At 41.4% G+C, this 18,725-nt stretch overlaps 1 protein-coding gene across 1 annotated transcript in view; it reads right to left on the bottom strand.

Moving 5' to 3' along the window:
- The window catches only part of DCBLD1 (discoidin, CUB and LCCL domain containing 1), an 84,645-nt gene that overhangs the window by 10,569 nt on the left and 55,351 nt on the right, over positions 1–18,725 (bottom strand). The window contains exons 3-7 of the mRNA XM_040965366.1: positions 17,965–18,099; positions 16,669–16,720; positions 11,314–11,386; positions 4,674–4,807; positions 2,186–2,226 (exon numbers count right to left, since the gene is read on the bottom strand). Coding sequence (XP_040821300.1) covers positions 2,186–2,226; positions 4,674–4,807; positions 11,314–11,386; positions 16,669–16,720; positions 17,965–18,099 — 435 coding nt within the window. The remainder of the gene's footprint in view (positions 1–2,185; positions 2,227–4,673; positions 4,808–11,313; positions 11,387–16,668; positions 16,721–17,964; positions 18,100–18,725) is intronic.

The raw sequence follows: 18,725 nt of genomic DNA, 5'->3' as shown, positions 1-18,725 counted from the left end.
CCTAGTGGCCAACATGGCTGGAGCTGATCCGATCCAATCGGAAGCCAGGAGCAAGGAGCTCCTTTATGGCTTCTCACATGGGGGCAGGGTCCCAAGGCTTTGGGCCATACTCTGCCACTTTCCAAGGACACAAGCAGGGAGCTGGAAGGGAAGTGGAGCAGCCAGAACATGAACCCATATGCAATGCCCACACGTGCAAGGCCAGGATTCCAGTTACTAGGCTCCCGTGTCGGGCCCAGTTCTCCATTTAAGAAATTTGGAATTAGAGAAAAACTCTACTCTGCATAAAAAGGAGAACCTTTACTTCTTTTTTTAAAAAAATTATTTATTTGAAAAAAAAAATAGTTACGGAGAGAGAGAAAGATCTTTTGTCTGCTGGTTCACTTCCCCAAGAGCTGCAACAGCCAGAGCAGGCCAATATGAAGCCAGAAGGGAGAGACATGTGGCAGGGGCACAAAGGACCTGGGCCATCCTGAGCCATTAGTAAGGAGCTGGATTAGAAATGGAACAGCTGCGATTTGAGCCACTACCCACATTACAGGTTGCTGCTAGGCTGCCATACCTGCCTTGGACTTTTACTTTTTAAAGGGAGGTAGGACTAGGTCTTCTATAAATTAGCAAATGTTAATTAATGTTCACCCACTAGACCAAAACTGTTCAGGCCATGCGAGAGTAGCCATTCAAGGCCACACTTGTTGAACACAGATGACTTAATCATATAATTCTTCCCAGAAATATTTTACTTTATATTAAAAGATATTTACATGGAATACATTACATGAAGGAAGAGATAAAAGGCCTTTATTTTATATATTCATGTTCAACAATATTACTTAAAATAAATATCAGGGCCTTGCGCCAAGGCCTAGCAGCTAAACTCGTCGCCTTGAACATGCCGGGATCCCATATGGGCGCTGGGTCTAATCCTGGCAGCCCTGCTTTCCATCCAGCTCCCTGCTTGTGGCCTGGGAGAACAATTGAGGACAGCCCAAGGCCTTGGGACCCTGCACCTGTGTGGGAGACCAGGAAGAGGTTCCTGGCTCCTGGCTTTGGCTCGGAGCCACACTGGCCATTGTGGTCACTTGGGGAGTGAATCATTGGACGGAAGATATTTCTGTCTGTCTCTCCTCCTATATATATATATATCTGACTTTGCAATAAGAATAAATAAATCTTTAAAAAAATAAAATAAATATCAGTAAAATCATAATACTTATAAAACATTTTCTTGAGGTCAGATGTGGTAGCATAGCAGTTGAAATCCTCGCCTTGCATGTGCTGGGCTCCCATGTGGGCGCTGGCTATAATCCTGGTGACCCCATTTCCCATCCAGCTCCCCGCTTGTGGCCTGGGAAAGCAGTTGAGGATGGGCCAAATTCTTGATACGCTGCATTCACATGGGAGACCCGGAAGAAGCTCCTGGCTCCTGGCTTCTGATAGGTTCAGCTCTGGCTGTTGTGGCCACTTGGGGAGTGAATCAATGAACAATAGATATTCTCTGTTTCTTCTCCTCTCTGTATATCTGACTTTCCAATAAAAATAAATAATCTTAAAAAAAAATTTTTCTCAGGGCCAGTGCATTGGCTCAACTGATTGGCTACCTCCCCCACCCACCAGCACCAGCATCCTGTATGGGCTTTGGTACATAGCCCAGCTGCTTCACTTATGATCCTGCTCACTGCTTATGGCCTGGGAAATCAGCAGAGTATAGTCCAAAGCTTGGGATCCTGCATCTGTGTGGAAGACCTAAAAGAAGCTCTTGGCTCCTGGTTTCAGATCGGCTCAGCTCCAGCCGTTTCAGCCATTTGGGGAGTAAACCAGCTGAAGGAGGATCTTTCTTTCTGTCTTTTCTTTTATCTGTAAATCTGCCTTTCCAATAAAAATAAATAAATCTTTAAGAAGAGATTTTTCTCCAAAAATCTAACATAAAGGAGTTTATTTTAAAATAAACATTCTTTCATTTTTCTTTTTTTTTTTTTGTATTAGTTTTAGAGAGACCTTAGATTATCAGGGAAAATATTTGCTGCTTAATGTGAATTATTTTGCATATTTTTTAAGTTGCAGAAAATATGGTAAACCCTTATGAGAAAGAAAATTGCTTTAACTGTATTATGTGAGAAGCATGGAGGAATAAAATTACCACTGAAGAATTTTAGTACATTTGCATAGAAAACATGATTCTTACCATTGGAAGTAAACAGAAATCGCTTGTCTGACAGGGAACCCCTGAAAGAGTAAAGACAAACACGAGCAGTGAGTTGCTTTACTAGGTCTTTCTGATTAAGTATTTATTTTTAGGCATTTCAAAAAGGGAGAGAGAAGGAGAGAGAGAGAGCTTCCATCAACTGGTCCCTTCCTCCAATGCTGACTCACAACCTTCCGCTGGAGCCAAGGACCAGGTCCAGATTGTTCACACTGAGAGCCGGGCCCCGGGTATATGAGCATCACTTGCTCCTGCACTGGTCACACATCAACAGAAAGCTGCAACTCTAAACCAAGTCAAGACCCGAACCCGGGCTCTGTTATTTGGGATGCAGGCCTTCCAAATGGTAGCTTTACCTATTGTGCCACAGTGCCCACTCCTGATTAGATCTTAATGATGGACACTTGCTCTGAAAGGGCTCTCAGGACCTTCCTGAAGGTGCTACCTCACGTGAGCCTTGAGATACTCCTGCAAGGTCACTGTGTTTATCTGCATCATCTGGAATTTACAGCTCAGGAGCCTTGGGTCCTTGAAGGGTAAATAACCTTTCTAAATCCATGCAGGTGACAAGTGACCAGAGCTCTCTCTTCTCTGAATTCAAATCCTGTGCTGTTTCTGTCATGCCATATCTCTTGGGAAGGAGTGTGTCTCTGTAACTTCAGGAACAACTGTACATCTTGAGCAATTAATTCATGGATATTATGGTGTGAAACATGCTTTGAATGAAAAATTTGGAATTCTCAACATTTTACTTTTGTGCAAAGTATAAAGAAGATGTCACTATTGTGTTGAGTTGTTTGTAGGTGATTATACTTTTAAATGTTTCACTCTGAATTAGATATACAATTATTGACAGAGTTCTAAACATAAGGCCAGTGAGAACACCAAAACGCATAAGAGTGGAAACAAATGTCTATCAAAGCTCTTTTCAGGAGTAACAGGCAGTAAATCTCTTCAATGAACTTCTCTCTTCTACATTCATTATCTACTCTCAGGCATACAATTCCTAAGCCTTGTTCTTGCGCAGTAAGGTTCCCTTAGAATCCCAGTGTTACATGTAATGCAGATGCAAATCATTCCAAGAGGAGAAAATCCAGATCTACAAAGGTCATGGGACTCCACAACATTCACAAAGTTGAGATGAGTGCCCACATCTCCTGCCACTTAAAGAAAAGTGTATGTTCTTGTGAATAATATTTACATTTTTATTAAGAGTTATTCAGAAATTCCCTTTTGTCTGATTTTTCCATTCTCTCCCAAGTTTCTGCCCAGGATATTGTACTTGCAATGTGGTCCAAATAATTTCTGTTACAACCACAAATGAAACAAAAATTTCAGCACGTAGTCGTTGAGATGCAGTACCAAAGTATGATTAACTGTGGCGTTAGCCCGAGGAGAGCATCCAGGGAAGGCAGGCCCTCAGCTCCCGGCCTGGCTTTCCTCCTTTATCAGCTGCAACACATTTTCCCATTTCACTCCACTAAACTAAGCATAACGACTTAGTGAATTTCATGGGTTACAAAGCTTCCTCTTGGACAAATCAAAACACCCTGGGGATGTTAGTGTTCTGAGCCCCACATACATTGGGGTGTGCAAACTCAACCAAATTACAGGAATTAGGATCCTTCTCGGGTGGACTGAAGCATTCCAGAAAAACCTGATGTCAAAGAAGGAAATGCCGCCCCTCTCATGGCCAGAGCCATCATCCTCTGCATGAGGTCAGTCCCTCTTCCTGACTCCATTCTGGGCTCTTCATATCAAGGAAGTGACCTGACCCGGGCTGAGTCCCAGAAGACCCTAGGATATTTCCTTTTGGGACCCCTTTTCCTCGGCGGCAATGCTTCCTTCTGTGTTTTTTCCTGCACATGTGTGGGAACATAAGTTCAATGACCGCACGGGCAGTGGCTTCCCCCAAAGTACACCACGGATTAAAAACAACCACTCCCTAAAGAGTTGGGAATCTGGAGGAGAGGAAAAAGCTGCATGACACGCAGTTTATTCTTTGCTCAAAGCAAAACGTCAGTGCAGAGTTACAGAGTGAAGAGGAAAAAGATCTTGCTGTAATTCTGAACTTTCTGTCTACTCCTAGCAAGACAAAAAGCCAGCAATTAGTTAAAATTACTGTATAGAGTACAGAGCCAACTTTGGCAGGGCTCAAGCACTGGAGTTATCACTACCTATTGCTTCCCAAGAAGCATCAGCAGTGAGTTGGGTAGGGTCCAGACTTTAAGCTGGAAATATGGACATCCCAAACAGTGGCTTAACTTGCTGCAACAGAACACAAACCTCTTCAAGAAGGAGTTTTTAATTGCTACATCATCTTCCCTATAGAGACGGCAAACACGCAGGAATATTTTCCCCAGGTGACAAACCCTTGATATCATATCACTGCTTACTTTTCAAAATGATGTGCTGACTAGGTAAACCATCATGGTTATTTTTCACTGGGAAATCAGAGCAAAGTACTTACCCTCTTGAGAGCACACCGTTGGCCAAGAGTCCCTCATATCGACTTAAGCCTTTGCGCTGAAGCACGCTAATCTGGCCCCCCAGTTCATCCGCAATGATTCCTGCATGGATGGCGGCTTTGCACAGTAAGGAGGTCTGGAACACAGCAACACTGTCCGTCAGAGCTTGCTGAAGAACACTCTTAAAACACAGCAGGAAAATAGGATTTTGGACATTCCTTTATAAAGAAATGTTAACTGTTTGAAGAGATATTTACTCTGTTTACATATCTCATGATGTACCCATGAACCAAATCATCACATACTATCACAGTCTGATGAAATTTTCAAAAAATAAGTGAAAATATAGAGTGGGCATTCTCCATCGCATTTGTGAGGTGGTTTACACTAGTGGCTCCTCAGTGAATGACGGCCACGGGTGTACTCCTTTCCCTCAATGACTAGGTCATGTGGCTTGCTTTACTGTTCCGATGTGGTCCAGCCAACTGTCAACAGATGTGAGAGAAACCACCTGAGACTCACCAGGCCCACGTGACTGGCTCTGTGGTGGCAGCCGTGGGAATGATTCTAGACTACAACAGCCGGAGAACTTCCACCCAAACGGCTCACCCACAAACCCATCAGTAAATGTACAGCTATTATTCAAGCCACTGCATGTTACAGTGCTTTGGTAGGCAGAAATAGAGAATAAATCTGGTTTCTAACACGTTCTCTGTCAGACACATATATTAAGCATCACTATACAGGGTGATGCTATGGGGTTATCAATGAAGACACTTAATAAGGCATCAGAACTAAAATGATGACAATAACTAAATGCAACAAGAAAAGTTAACACAGGTCTTAGAAGGATGAGTGTCTAAGAGTGCACAGCGTCCATCTCGTTTCCACATGGGTATCTGCCCACCCTCCAGGACTTCATCCCACGCTTCTGCGGCTTGCTGGTTCTGTGACAGATCAAGCAGGCACAACCGACTGGCTGATGCACATGCGGTTGAGACTGAATTGGCTCCACTAGGAAGTGGGGTTGCAGCAACAGCTGGAACATTCCTGTGGAGGTAGCCCAGTCTGTTGTTCCCCAGCACAGACCTGTGTGGGAAGGTGGAAAGGCAGAAGAGCAAACGACTGAGGGGCCAAGGAGACTATTAGTCAATTTGAGCTGGGTTCCACTTCTCCCTAGCAGGGAATGCTAAGGAAGGAAAACGCAGCTCATGAAATTGTGTGGTTCGAGAGCTGGACTTGCGGAATTTCTCCTGGTGTTCGTGTCAATGATATGTATTTCACCTGCAATGGGAAATTTCTTCCAGGTGTTGTTATAACATTAGCAGGGTCCAAGAGGTAACTCACATTCCATAATTAATGTGGTTGCAACAAAAGTGAGAACATTTGTGTTCTTCAATTAAAGAGTTCCCGAATCTCCTAACCAGTTGACGTTTGGCAAAATGAGCTGCACAACAGCTGTTATTCTAATCAGAAAAGGAGGAACCTTTCCTGACAAGAAAAAAAAGTAGGAGAATGCCAAAGCATAAATACAGATACTGCCCTTCCTGATTCTGGCGAGAAAAAGAATTAGAAGAGAAAAAACAAATAGTGCTCATTAACAAAGATGCAGCTTGTATTTTAAAGTTTTCCTGAATTCCCTTTCGTTAAAAAGTTTTTTGAACTCTTGGGGTACATGTGCAGGAGTCAGTTGTAAAACACAAAAAACAAGATCCTATTTGTTTAAATTCCTTGATCTGTCCTTGCACACTGGCTCTCTGACTCCACTAGGTACTTGCAGGTCATTTCACTGCTTCTGACCTGGCTTCCCAATTCACCTGCACAATGAGAAAGTCAGACTGAAGGCATCTGGTTTCCAATCTGAAAGTTTCACTTGTGATTCCAAAAAGCTTCCAAAATACCTTTCATAAACTGTACAAACCTGTCTCCCTCTCTAAGCCCCAGAATGAAAATAAATCACTCGTGTGGTCTGCTCATCAGCGATTCCCACTGTTCCTGGGATCACTGTCTCTTGGAATTCTGCTTGGGGATGGGATAACTGGAACCCTACCCTGGCATGAAGTCTGTGGACTTGGTCAGAGGACGGATTCAGAGGTTAAAAACAGATCTGCCAGAATTAAGGGTCAACAAGCGTTCTCATTCCCCATAATACCCAATATTGAGAGAAGTCAACAATGTTTCCTTTCTGTGGAATTCAACTGTTTGTAGCTCATACTGTTCTATAACATTAAATGAAGGCCACAGGACTCATCTCTAAAGAATAGCCACTAGATCTGGCTATCATGTTCTTGTAATAAAATTGCCAGCATTAGAAAGTACTATTTCCTTTTGAAAAAAAAAAATCACTTCTTTATCCATCCATTTAAAGTTGGCGCTTATTTCAGTTGTGGCTCTTTTGCTATGAAAATTCTTTAATTAAACTTGATTTCTAAAAATTCTCTCTTAGATAGCATTATATCTATAATTTGATTTTCTAGCTACTCTTAAAGTCTCACTAGAATATGAATACACGAAAGCCAGATCAGTGGCCTGTGTGAATACATTGCCTTAAATACAATTTATTAATTCAAATGAATTAATAATGAAGTAACTTAATTGTAGTAAGCATTCAGGAAAGGGAATGGGATGGATATCTGGAAAAGGATGCCTGCATGATGTACGCCATCGCACACGGATGGCATGGCATGTCTATACAGCATTCCTGACTCTGGCTAACCCACAACAGGCACACAGCATGAAGTATGACCAAAACAACTCTCTGAGTTGAATCCTAGAATTAGAGAAATTTCTTAACTCTTCATTTGGGAAAAATCAACCTGTATTTAAAAAGTTTGACAATGTGCTATATTTGCTTCTAGGCGGCATTCTATATGTATAACCTCTCCTTATCACAACACTTTTTGAATATTTAGAGTTGAATTACAACAATGAATTTACTTCAGTGATCTGTTCACTTAAAAGTAGACAACACAGTCAACAGGCTTAGGAGAAGATATCAAGAGAAAAAGTATTCTGAGAGCAGATGAGGTTGATGCTAAAGAGAAGCAATGACTCCTTGCTAGTACTGGAAGCATCCACCAATACAAATGCCTAACTCATTAGTGACAACCAAACAGCATCTTAAGAATGCAAAATCACCTTTACATTGCCTCACCTTGCCTGTGCTCCCCAGCACTCTACCCCACACGTAGAGGTTATCCTCAATAAATAGTTGTAATATCTATACCTGACATCCCAGTGGCCAACAACACACTGTTTCTTGAGACATCCCATTTTGTGGTGCTCAGTTATTCTCTACATCCCACGGAAATGGCTTTCCTCTGATCTTTACCTGCTGATCTTTTTCTGCCATTTGGAGCAAAATTGAATGAACAAATGCCTTCTCCATAAAATTTTGTTGAGATATTCTTCCCTGACACAGAGGGTCTATTCCTTTAATAGCTCCTCTTAACTGATTTTACAAACTACATAATTTTGAACTGTAGAATATGGTTTGTCTTTGGAAAAACCCTTCCAAAAGAAGACAGCTGAGTATATGTCCCAAGAAGAAGGCACTGTGTGGGGCCCACTTGAAGATAACGCCTCATGATCCCTTCCTCCTCAGTGGGAAATTTTCCATTGTGAAATACCCTGAGGATGGACATAAACTGTGATGTTCTTATAACTCAGAAATCAAATATGGCATGGGATGATAACGTTGCATGAGATTTAAGTTGTCTTTGAGGAAGAAAATAGACTCATGGCAAAGGCCTGAGGGTAGCTGCCAGCTGAAAACCAGGAGGAAAACAAGATCCTGCCTCCACAACCCACAGAAACAGAATACTCCCAATACTGCATGAATTACTCTCCAGTCAAGTTCAGCTGAGCGTGCAGACCTGGCTGGCACTCTGACTGCAATCCATTAGACCCTAAGGCAGTCCCATCCGTGCCATGCCCAGACTCCTGAAAATGAAAGATACTGTCATAAGTAGGATAGTAAATATCACTAATAAAGTAAAACAGTAACATGGGGGGCCAATGTTGTGGTACACGGAATTGATGTTGCCTGCAAAGCGAGCATACCATATGAGCTCTGGTTCGAGTCCCAGCTATTCTATTTTCTATCCAGCTCCCTAATAATGTACCCCGAGAAGGCAGTGAAAAGCACTTGTGCCCTACCCACATGGGAGATTAGAATGTAGTTCCTGGATCCTGGTTCTGGCTTGGCTCAGCCCCAGCACTGTGTCCACTTGGGGACCTAGCCAGGGCAGGGAACATTCTCTTTCTCTCCAACTCTGGTTTTCAAATAACTAAGTGTATATTTAAAAAATGTAAAAAAGTAACGTTTAAATAAGTATAAAAAAAGAAAGTATTTTAAGTATGCAACTTTATGGTTAATATTATTCAGTAATAGGTATCTAATACACACATATCAACATATACAAAAAAGGCAGCAGTAAGATTCTTTGAAGCTATTAACTTTTTCCTTTTGAAAGATTTTATTTATTTACTTGAAAGTGTAAAAGGAGAGAGAAGGGCCAGTCCGCAGCCAGGAGCTTCTTTGCTATATCCCACATGGGTGGCAGGCGCCCAGGATCTTGGACCATGTTCCACTGCTTTCCAAGGTACATGAGCAACAGGCTGGATCAGAAGTGGAACAGCCAACAAAGATGTATCATGCAAATGTACAAATATCCCCTACAGATAAAATCATTCTAAAAGCAAATGATGTAAAACCAGTAAGTGAATCAAATAGGTAACCTGTTCTCCAGCTTTTACAGACCATGAACTCAGGTCGGCCACGGGAGGAAGCCATCTGCCCACCAGCCTCAATCAGCCCATTCAGAAAGAGACAGGGTAGCCCCCACTCTAAGGAAGGACTACGGCATTTCCATTATTGTACATAACTCCCAGGTTTCTTGTACAGAACAGGATAACAGTAAAGGATTTCAATTACTAGAGGATAAAAACTTCAAGTTTTTATGTCTCTTAAGGTCCTAGAGTGTCAAATAAATCTTCAAACTGAAGTAGGGAAAGCATTAAGATGAAAACAATTATAGGCCAAGTGGATATTCTGTGTCAGTCTTGTAGAAAAAAATAAATCAATGCCTGAAAAAGGAAATGAAAAGCAGAAAAACAACAGAATTTGCAATTGACAGAATTAGGATGTGCTAAAAGCAAACATTAAAGTCAACTTTTATTCCACCTGCCAGGAACAATAATCAGTGTGTAGAATGTATTGATAAAGATTTTCCCCAGGCCTGAGGACATAGGTCAGTAACTTTTACAGTAGTTCCATCATTATATAGATCTTCATATTTCTAATAATTCAAGTCAGTGCCCATAAATGAGGCTATAAAACCAACTATTTTAAATAGTAACACATGTTTTAATAGAAATCAGATTCTATTCTAGGGATCTGGAAACTGAAAGAAATGAAGGACTGTGTAATTGAAAATAAGACAAACAGTTTAGAAAACTGATTTTCTGGGGCCAGTGTTGTGGCCTAGTAAGCTAACCCTTTGTCTGCAGTACTGGCATCCCATAAGGGTGCCAGTTGGAGTTCTGGGTATTCACATCTGATCTAGCTCCTTCTAATGCACCTGGGAAAGCAGATTAAAACAGCCCAAATGCTTGGGCTCCTACGCACATGGGAAACCCAGAAGAAACTCCTGGTTTTGCCTTGGACCAACCTTGGCCATTGCAGCCATTTGTAAGTGAACAGTGCCAGCACAATTGCTCAGTGGCTAAATCTTTGCCTTGCATGAACCGGGATCCCATATGGGTGTTGGTTTATGTTCTGGCTGCTCCACTTCCCATCCAGCTCCCTGCTTGTGGCTTGGGAAAGCAGTAGAGGATGGCCGAAAGCCTCTGGACCCTGCATCGTGTGGGAGACCTAGAAGAAGCTCCTGGCTTTGGATCACCTTAGCTCTGGCTGTTGTGGCCATTTCAGGAATGAACCAGTGGACGAAAGATCTTTCTCTGTCTTTCCTCTCTGTACATCTACCTTTCCAATAAAAATAGATCTTTTTCTTAAAAAAAAAAAAGAAAGAAAGAAAGAAAGGAAGAAAGAAAAGAATGTGTATGAAAGATTCTCTCACACTCTGCTCTCTGTGGCTCTGCCTTTCAAATAAACAAAAATAGATCTTAAAAGAAAAAAGACTGAGTTTCTGAGAATCAGTGTTTCTATGAGAGCAATATGTGTAATCCAGGTAGTCTCATTAGGAATCAGAATTTGGGAAAGTAGGAGGTACTATAGCAGAGGGGAAGATGCTTCCACTGACTCCAAAAGCAGTGTTACTGTTTTGTGATGTCAATATCCACGCCTTTGACTCTATTGCAGGAACCAGCTCTCAGTGCATGCTAAAATAAAGAAATAAACTACAATGGAAAAGATGCTAATCTATGACCCTTTATGAATTGCGTGGACTACACAGATCGGGTATTAGAGAGGCCTCTGTTTTTCATTCCATTTAGAGTATACTTAATTGGAAATGCTGTAAATAGAAATGAAAGCATGGCTAATAGGGAATAATAAGCAGGAATTTTGCAGCTATCTAAAATTGTATGTCTCAGGTGGCTTGATGTTACAATGAATTCAGGCAGAGTAACCAACACATAGACCTTTTAATCCCCTCCCTGCTTTAATCCTTGATTACTTACATCTCTATAACCATCTACCATATTCCCAGAAACATCTCCTGTTATATCTTTACAACCAGGCGGGCAGAATTTGCTGAAAAAAAAAAAAAGAAAAAACATATATTTTATTAAAGTATACATAGGCAATATGTTACATAATATTTATGTTTTAACAGTTTTTAAACATATGGAAATCTCTTAATGATAAATCAGAAATACGATTTGTAAAAACACAAACTGATACAAATATTAATCTGAAGGTAAATTTTACACAATCATTATTTGTTTTATGCAAAGATTCACCATAAGTTAAGCTATATAATGAATGTCCCTCATGCATTTTACTTAATTCTGACATTTACAAAATATTTTTAGGAAAAAGAGGAAATTTCTAAACATTACATAGAATATGACACAATGTTTCCAGGGAGAAATGTTCAAAATACTTCAGAATGTATGTTTTCTATGGATGAAAAAAAAAAGACTACATTTTCCACTTATAATAAACAGATAAAGTTATCAATGACATAGATGTTTTACTCTTTTGATGTATTTAAGTCTCCAAAACCATTTTATGCTTACAATATATCTCAATTTTGATTCACCACACACATGTTCTACCACTACACGTAACTTTTGGCTGTCATGTTGGACAATACTGATCTACATTTGTTAAAATTACATTTGCTATTGCGGAAAAAAGTATCTTAAAATCAGGACTTCATTTACTCAACAGCTACTGCTCAAGTAATTCTCTAGAAAATATGTCAAGCATATGATATGCTTAAAAAATCTTTGTGGGGCCCGGCGCGGTGGCGCAGTGGTTAAGTCCTCGCCTTGCACGCCCGGGATCCCGTATGGGCGCCGGTTCTAATTCCAGCAGCCCCGCTTCCCTTCCAGCTCCCTGTCTGTGGCCTGGGAAAGCAGTCGAGGACAGCCCAAAACTTTGGGACCCTGCACCCACGTGGGAGACCCGGAAGAGGCTCCTGGCTTCGGATCGGCATAGTATCGGCCCGTTGCGCTCACTTGGGGAGTGAATCATCGGACGGAAGACCTTCCTCTCTGTCTCTCCTCTCTGTATATCCGCCTTTCCAATGAAAAAATAATAATAATAAATCTTAAAAAAAAAAAAATCTTTGTGCCAAGATGGAGTGATCCCAGCTTTGTCACTACCTAGCTAATTGTGTTGTCGTGGAATTGCACTCAGTCCCTCATAGATTTAGTTTCCTAATTTCTACTAGTCTCAAAATCAATACAATGAAAAGGATGGGATGGCTATATACATCCATGAAAAACACGCCTCCTTAAAACAAAGCCCAAATGTTCAACAACACTGACAGCTTGGAAGTTGAATGCACATGCACCTGTTTATATATATACATATTGTTCTTTATTTGGTTTGTTTAAAAAGAGTGTACCAATCCAAACAGATTCCAAAATAGCACTAGTTTCCACTCTGTTTCCTCTCAGCTTCCTCTTGCTGACTTGGCACACAGTATGTGTAACAACAACTAATTATCAAAACGACTCAAATGCTTTCTGATTTTTTCCCCACTGACCTTCTGGACTCCTAACATTGCAGCGGTAATCAAAAAAATTAAGATATAACAATAGAGGGGAGTCCTACTACAGGGTCACAAATTCTTAGAGTCCAGATATTCCAGAATTCATACATTTTCTAATTACAGAAAGAAAAATGTCAGTGATATATATATGACAGACACCTCACACATGAATCCAAAAAACTGTCAAATTAATGAGTAGCCATGTTGAGAAAGAGACAAAGACTAAATAACCTTACATTGATTGGTCTAAATTTGGTGTCAAATGAATTTAAGGCGCTATTCAATATTGCCATTTCATGCGTTACAAAGGCTTTCAGAAACTATATTTCAGCATTATGAATGAGAAATTCTAGTCTTGTACTAATTGGGACGCCTTAAGGTTAACAAAACAACTGTGAAACTGGCTACAGTGGTGGGCCTCAGGACAGGGCTTCTCATGCCTGGATCCCACACGCCAGCCACCATGGGCACGTGGTGAGCTGTCCCCGGGCCTGTCTGGGCTCCAGGGCTGCTCCCTTCGGGTTGAGTACACCAAGGGGGGAAAGTCTCCGTGACTGGGTAGGTTTGGGGTGGTGAATGGGATTGGCAAGGGGCGCGACCTTGGGCCTGGGGGTTTAAACATCCAGCAGCCTTCCGGCTGCTGGTGGGCCTCAGGACGGGGCGTCTCATGCCTGGATCCTAGACAGCAGCCACCATAGACACGTGGTGAGCTGTCCCCTGGTGGCCAGTGCGCTATTTGGTGCAAGGCTCTGCCTGCTGGCCTCCTGGCAGGGAGCTCTAGGGCTTTGGTTCTTTGATTCGCTGCTTAGGTAGCTCCAGGTTGAACCGACTGTGTTTCTGGGATGTGAGTCAATCCTAAAGATTCCCAATGAGAGTAACTCTTCCTTTGAAGAACTTGTAATCACGTAATAATGATGAGCACCGAACACCAGTTCATGCAAAAGCTAAGGCTTGGGGCTTGTCCAGCAGGATATCCTATTATCTGATATGATGATGGATCAGCAGACGGGTCAAATTAGGCAGGACCATGACATTAACTAGCACTCGAGAACCATATCCAGGGGTAGATTCTGTGGGTTATGTGTGGGCTAAACCCTGTGGAAATTCTAGCCCCATAGGTTAGCTCAAAAGTTTGGGTGATTATGGACTAAGCTAGATGTGACCAAGGAGCTTGCCATCAATCACAGGTAAAGGAACCCACAACAGTCTGGACTGGTTAACACAGCAGCACCCGAATGTGCATCCTGAATAGGGTGTGGGGTGGGTAGGGCTGCAATGTTCACCAGCTCATACATGGCCAATTGGAATGCCAGACTGCGCCAGGCACTGGCCTAAAACCCATTGGCATGTATGAGAACTGGGATGGGGAGCGGATCAAGTGGAGAAACTTGAGAAACTTCCATGGCAAGTCATAGCTCCTGCTGTTGAACACCTGGTCCAGACCTGGGTGTCGGACAAGCTGGGCAAAGTAGCTCCAAAAGTTGGTTAATGTGTAAATTGGTAATGGAACGGGATGTACTGGGCAGGACTGAGCAAACCTTAGCCTACAAGCGAAACTAAGAACCGACCCAGCAACTGCAACCACCAGCTGATCGGGGCAATGGACTGTGCCGGGCCCTATGCTACTAGAACATGCAGGAATCTGGACTGGGAATACCTCAAAATTTCTTTGAGGATCTCCCCAGTCGAGACACCGGACTCAGAGTCCTAACCAAGGAAAGACAGGACAAGTCAAGCAACAACCTCAGCTATCTGTTGGCAGCAAACTACTGGGCAAATGGAGACTCTAGAAGGGACTGTGTCAATCAATGGACTCTTCAACGACCACATCGTGCTTGGAGTGGCGAGACTGGCAGCGATCCATGAATGGTGAACTATTGGAACCACTTGATCGAGAATCTCAGAGCATGCCCCACATCCGGGATTTAGGGTGGGTGGGAAACTGGGTGGGGCTTCTTCCTCTATATCCCCCTTTAGGCCTTGAACCTTTTTTACCCCAATTAAATTTGTAAGGATTGTCAAAATTAAAAAAATAAAATAATAATAATAAAAAAATATAATAAAAAATGAAAAAGAAAGAAACTGGCTACCAATCACATGATCTGACACTGTATTGCCATCCTGTACCCTTGAGTAAATCCCTCCTCTCTAGAAGTAGCCGCTGATTCCTAGAGGCTCTATCCCCACAGGGACTGTATACGGTAAGGGTGGAAAATCCTGGGAATGCTGGTCAATGTGACCATGGAATGGACAATTAACATAGTTAACATTACAGGGCAATATTGAATTATTGCTCATTTTCATTTTTGCTTTTTTCTACTTGACATAATATTAGTTATCAATGGAGTTAATTCTGGACATAAAATGATCTCATTTAGAATGTTCAGATGTCTGAGGCGGTTAGGATCACAGACTCTTATTACTGATTCCCTGGGATAGACATATTACATGTTAAGTTGCAAGTTGCTTATTTGCTTTGGGCCTTGGTTTTAACAGAACCCACCTTGTAAGCATGCTGAAACACTCACATGAACCACTTCTGTCCTGAGAGCAGACAGTGGCATACGACACTGAGACAGCACTTTATGTCATTACAGGTGTTGTTAGTGTCGTTATTGGCAATCAACCCTAGAACGGCATTTTTCCACCAGGGGTGATTTTGTCCACCAGGAGATATTTGGCAATGACTGGAGACCTTTTTGGTCTTCTCAACTGGTCACTGCAGCATGGAAATCAGGGATGCCACTAACCCTTCAACAATGCACACGGAATTCATATAATAACAAATTATTCAGACCCAAAGTTAATAGTGCCAAGGTTGACAAATTTAGCTCTACTTTACTTCATATTATAAACAAATGAATCTCAAAATAAGCAGTTAAGTAGAGTTTCCAGTTAAAGTAACACTGGGCTAAAAATTTCATATCCTTATTCTAGTAGTTTCTATTTTTTTGTTGTTAAAGATTAGCTTTTATTTTTTCTTGGAAAGGCAGATGTACAGCAAGAGAAAGATCTTCTGCCTGCTGGTTCCCTCTCCAAATGGCTGCAACGGCTGGAGCTGAGCCAATCCGAAGCCAGGGACCAGGAGCTTCTTCCGGGATTCCCATATGAGTGCAGGGTCCCAAGGCTTCGGGCTGTCCTCAACTGCTTTCCCAGGCCACAAGCAGGGAGCTGGATGGGAAGTGGGGCAGCCAGGATTAGAACTGGCACCCACATAGGATTCTGGCGCGTTCAAGGCAAGGACTTTAGCTGCTAGGCCATTATGCTTATCCCTTATTACCTGCCATGCTGCCTCTCCCCCGCTGCCCCCCTCGCAAAAAAACAAAAACAAACAAAAAAAAATGAAACAACAAAAAAACTAACAAAAGCCAATGCCAAACACTAGAACTAGCTAGGAATCAAAATGTACTCAAGAATCATTTCTAACTCAGGGCTCACGTAATTATGGCCCATGGGCCAAAGCTGGTCTGCTGTTTATTTTTATAAATAAAGTTTTATTGGAACATAGCCATAATCATTTACATAGTATCTATGTTTGCTTTCTTACCACAATAGCCACAGAGACTATGAATAGATGCTACAGAGCCTGTATGACCTGCAGAACCTAAAATATTTACTATATGGCCCTTAATGCCCAAAGGTTTTCTGACCCCTGGTGTATGAGAAACCTGTTCAAATATTTTTTCATCAGTACAACACAAAAGTTGAAAATCAGTTAGACTAAAATTAAGTACTTTATCTGATTTTTATGACAAGGAGAACAAAATGTTTGGCATTGTAACTGTAATCCAATCAGCACATCTTTATTTACCTGTATTCAGTCGTCAAATAATGGTTAGCTCGTTCCAAACACGTTATTAAATCTGTCATTAATAAAGATAACCGTAATTAGCAGATCAAATGGAAATTAGGGAACTCATGTTCTAAAAAACTTTAAATAAATGGAGTAACTTTATAAAAAGTATTTATTTGGTATCAAGTTACCTGAATTTTTTTTATATTAACAAAAACCAATAATATTATCGTGGTGTCATCACCAATGATGGATTTTCAAGTTAATATCCAGTGAATAACAGAATCTATTTCCACTAGAAACACCATCAACTGTTGGTTACTATCCCCTACATGCTTACAATGTCTAATCTTCTTAAAATAGGAAGAGAATTTTAAAGACCTACCATGGTTCAAAGAGAACGTTTCAAGACATATAATATTTCAACAATCTACTCATGAACATTGTGACGGAATCATGATTCCCTGAGGACACAAACGGAGTTTCAGCCTTGATCAGTGGGGAGAAAGCACTCAAGGAGAAGGTGTCCTCTGGAATTAATCCAAGTGGAATCTAAGACAAGCTGGACCTCAGGGCATTCCAATCAACCCAGTATAGTTCCCAAGTTATTCTACACTCCTTATAAAAGTTCATTCTTCCCACAATTTCTTTCAAGAATTGTAGGAAGCAATATTGGCCATGTTGGTAAAAAGACAAATGAATGGCACACACCTTTGCTGGGATATTTATGCCCGACAGCACAGAGCCGTTCTGAGCATGTGTGTGACCTGGAGCAGACATGGAGCAGGTTGCATGGTAGTTTTTCTGGCCAGGACAATGGTCTGCACTGCATTCTCATTAGTGCTTAAGTTTCCTTTCCCTTTTCTTCTGGTCAAATTTCAACTCTATAGTTAGTATAATTAGTACAATATGACAGTGGCTTCCTCATCCTGCCCAAACTGCTTGGTGCCTCTGCAATGGTCTTGGGATGGGGGTGTGGATTACATTTAAACGGCAATTAAAAGGTCTGTTCTTACCTGAGCTAGGGAAAGACTCCAGGTAATAGTTGGGTCTTAAAAGGGTCAGGAGGATAACCCCAAAGATGTGCTCAGGTTTCTAGTTAAAGTGAGATCAATCTTATCCCATGTGAGTCCACTGGTCAACTTAACATGTTATAAAATGATTCCAAGACCCAACTACTATACAAAGATACTGAGTTCCTTTCTCCTTAAATATTTTTCTGAATCTGAGACCAGTTGTGTCCTGCGAAGTGCTAAGTAACAACAGCAAGTCTGAGTCAGGGTTTATACATTTGTGCTGATTCATCTGCTGTACCTGGATGGTCACTGCTGGCATAGGATAGCAAAAACCCCCGACCAGAAACATGGGATCCACTTGCAAAGCGAATGGTCACTTCACTCGAGTTCAGCAAGAGTTCTCTGGGCACCGTCATACTTCCACAATATGGACCTAAAAACAGAGCACACCTGTAGAATGTTTCAAACTCTACATGAGCACAATGAATTGATACAAAGCGATTTTTTTCCCTTAAAGGTCAAGTTTACCACATAACACGTATGTAAGGAGTAACCTTTGCCCAGTAGAAACTTGGCTAGTCCCTGGCTTTGAGCATGATTTTATGAGCCTGCTTCTAAAAGTTCCTGAATGCACATTATGAAAAACTTATGCATGGATATAAAAATCTGTATCAAAACAAACATAGTTTCCATGAATATTTCCAAATATCCTCAAGTTTCTAAGTCAAGACAGGAAACAGGCTTACTTTAGAGAAGCAATGCTGGAATTAGCTAATTAGCCAAGTGAACAACTAAAGAGATCGTTATTTGTTTTATTTATTTACTCATTTATTTAACTTCTGTTTTTTTATGAAGACTAATGAAGATCAAATGTATTAGGTAGTAAAGGGAACTTTTTTTTTGGATTTATATTGTTTTTATTGGAAAGTCAGATATACAGAGAGGAGGAGAGACAGACAGGAAGATCTTACATCCATTGATTCACTGCCCAAGTGGCCGCAACAGCCATAGCTGCACTGATCCAAAGCCAGGAGCCAGGAACTTCCTCCAGGTCTCCCA

Source organism: Ochotona curzoniae, unplaced genomic scaffold, assembly GCF_017591425.1.
Source record: "Ochotona curzoniae isolate NIBS_2020 unplaced genomic scaffold, NIBS_Ocur_1.0 scaffold_3890, whole genome shotgun sequence".
NCBI classification, from domain to species: Eukaryota; Metazoa; Chordata; class Mammalia; order Lagomorpha; family Ochotonidae; genus Ochotona; species Ochotona curzoniae.
This window is presented reverse-complemented; position numbering and strand designations above follow the sequence as displayed.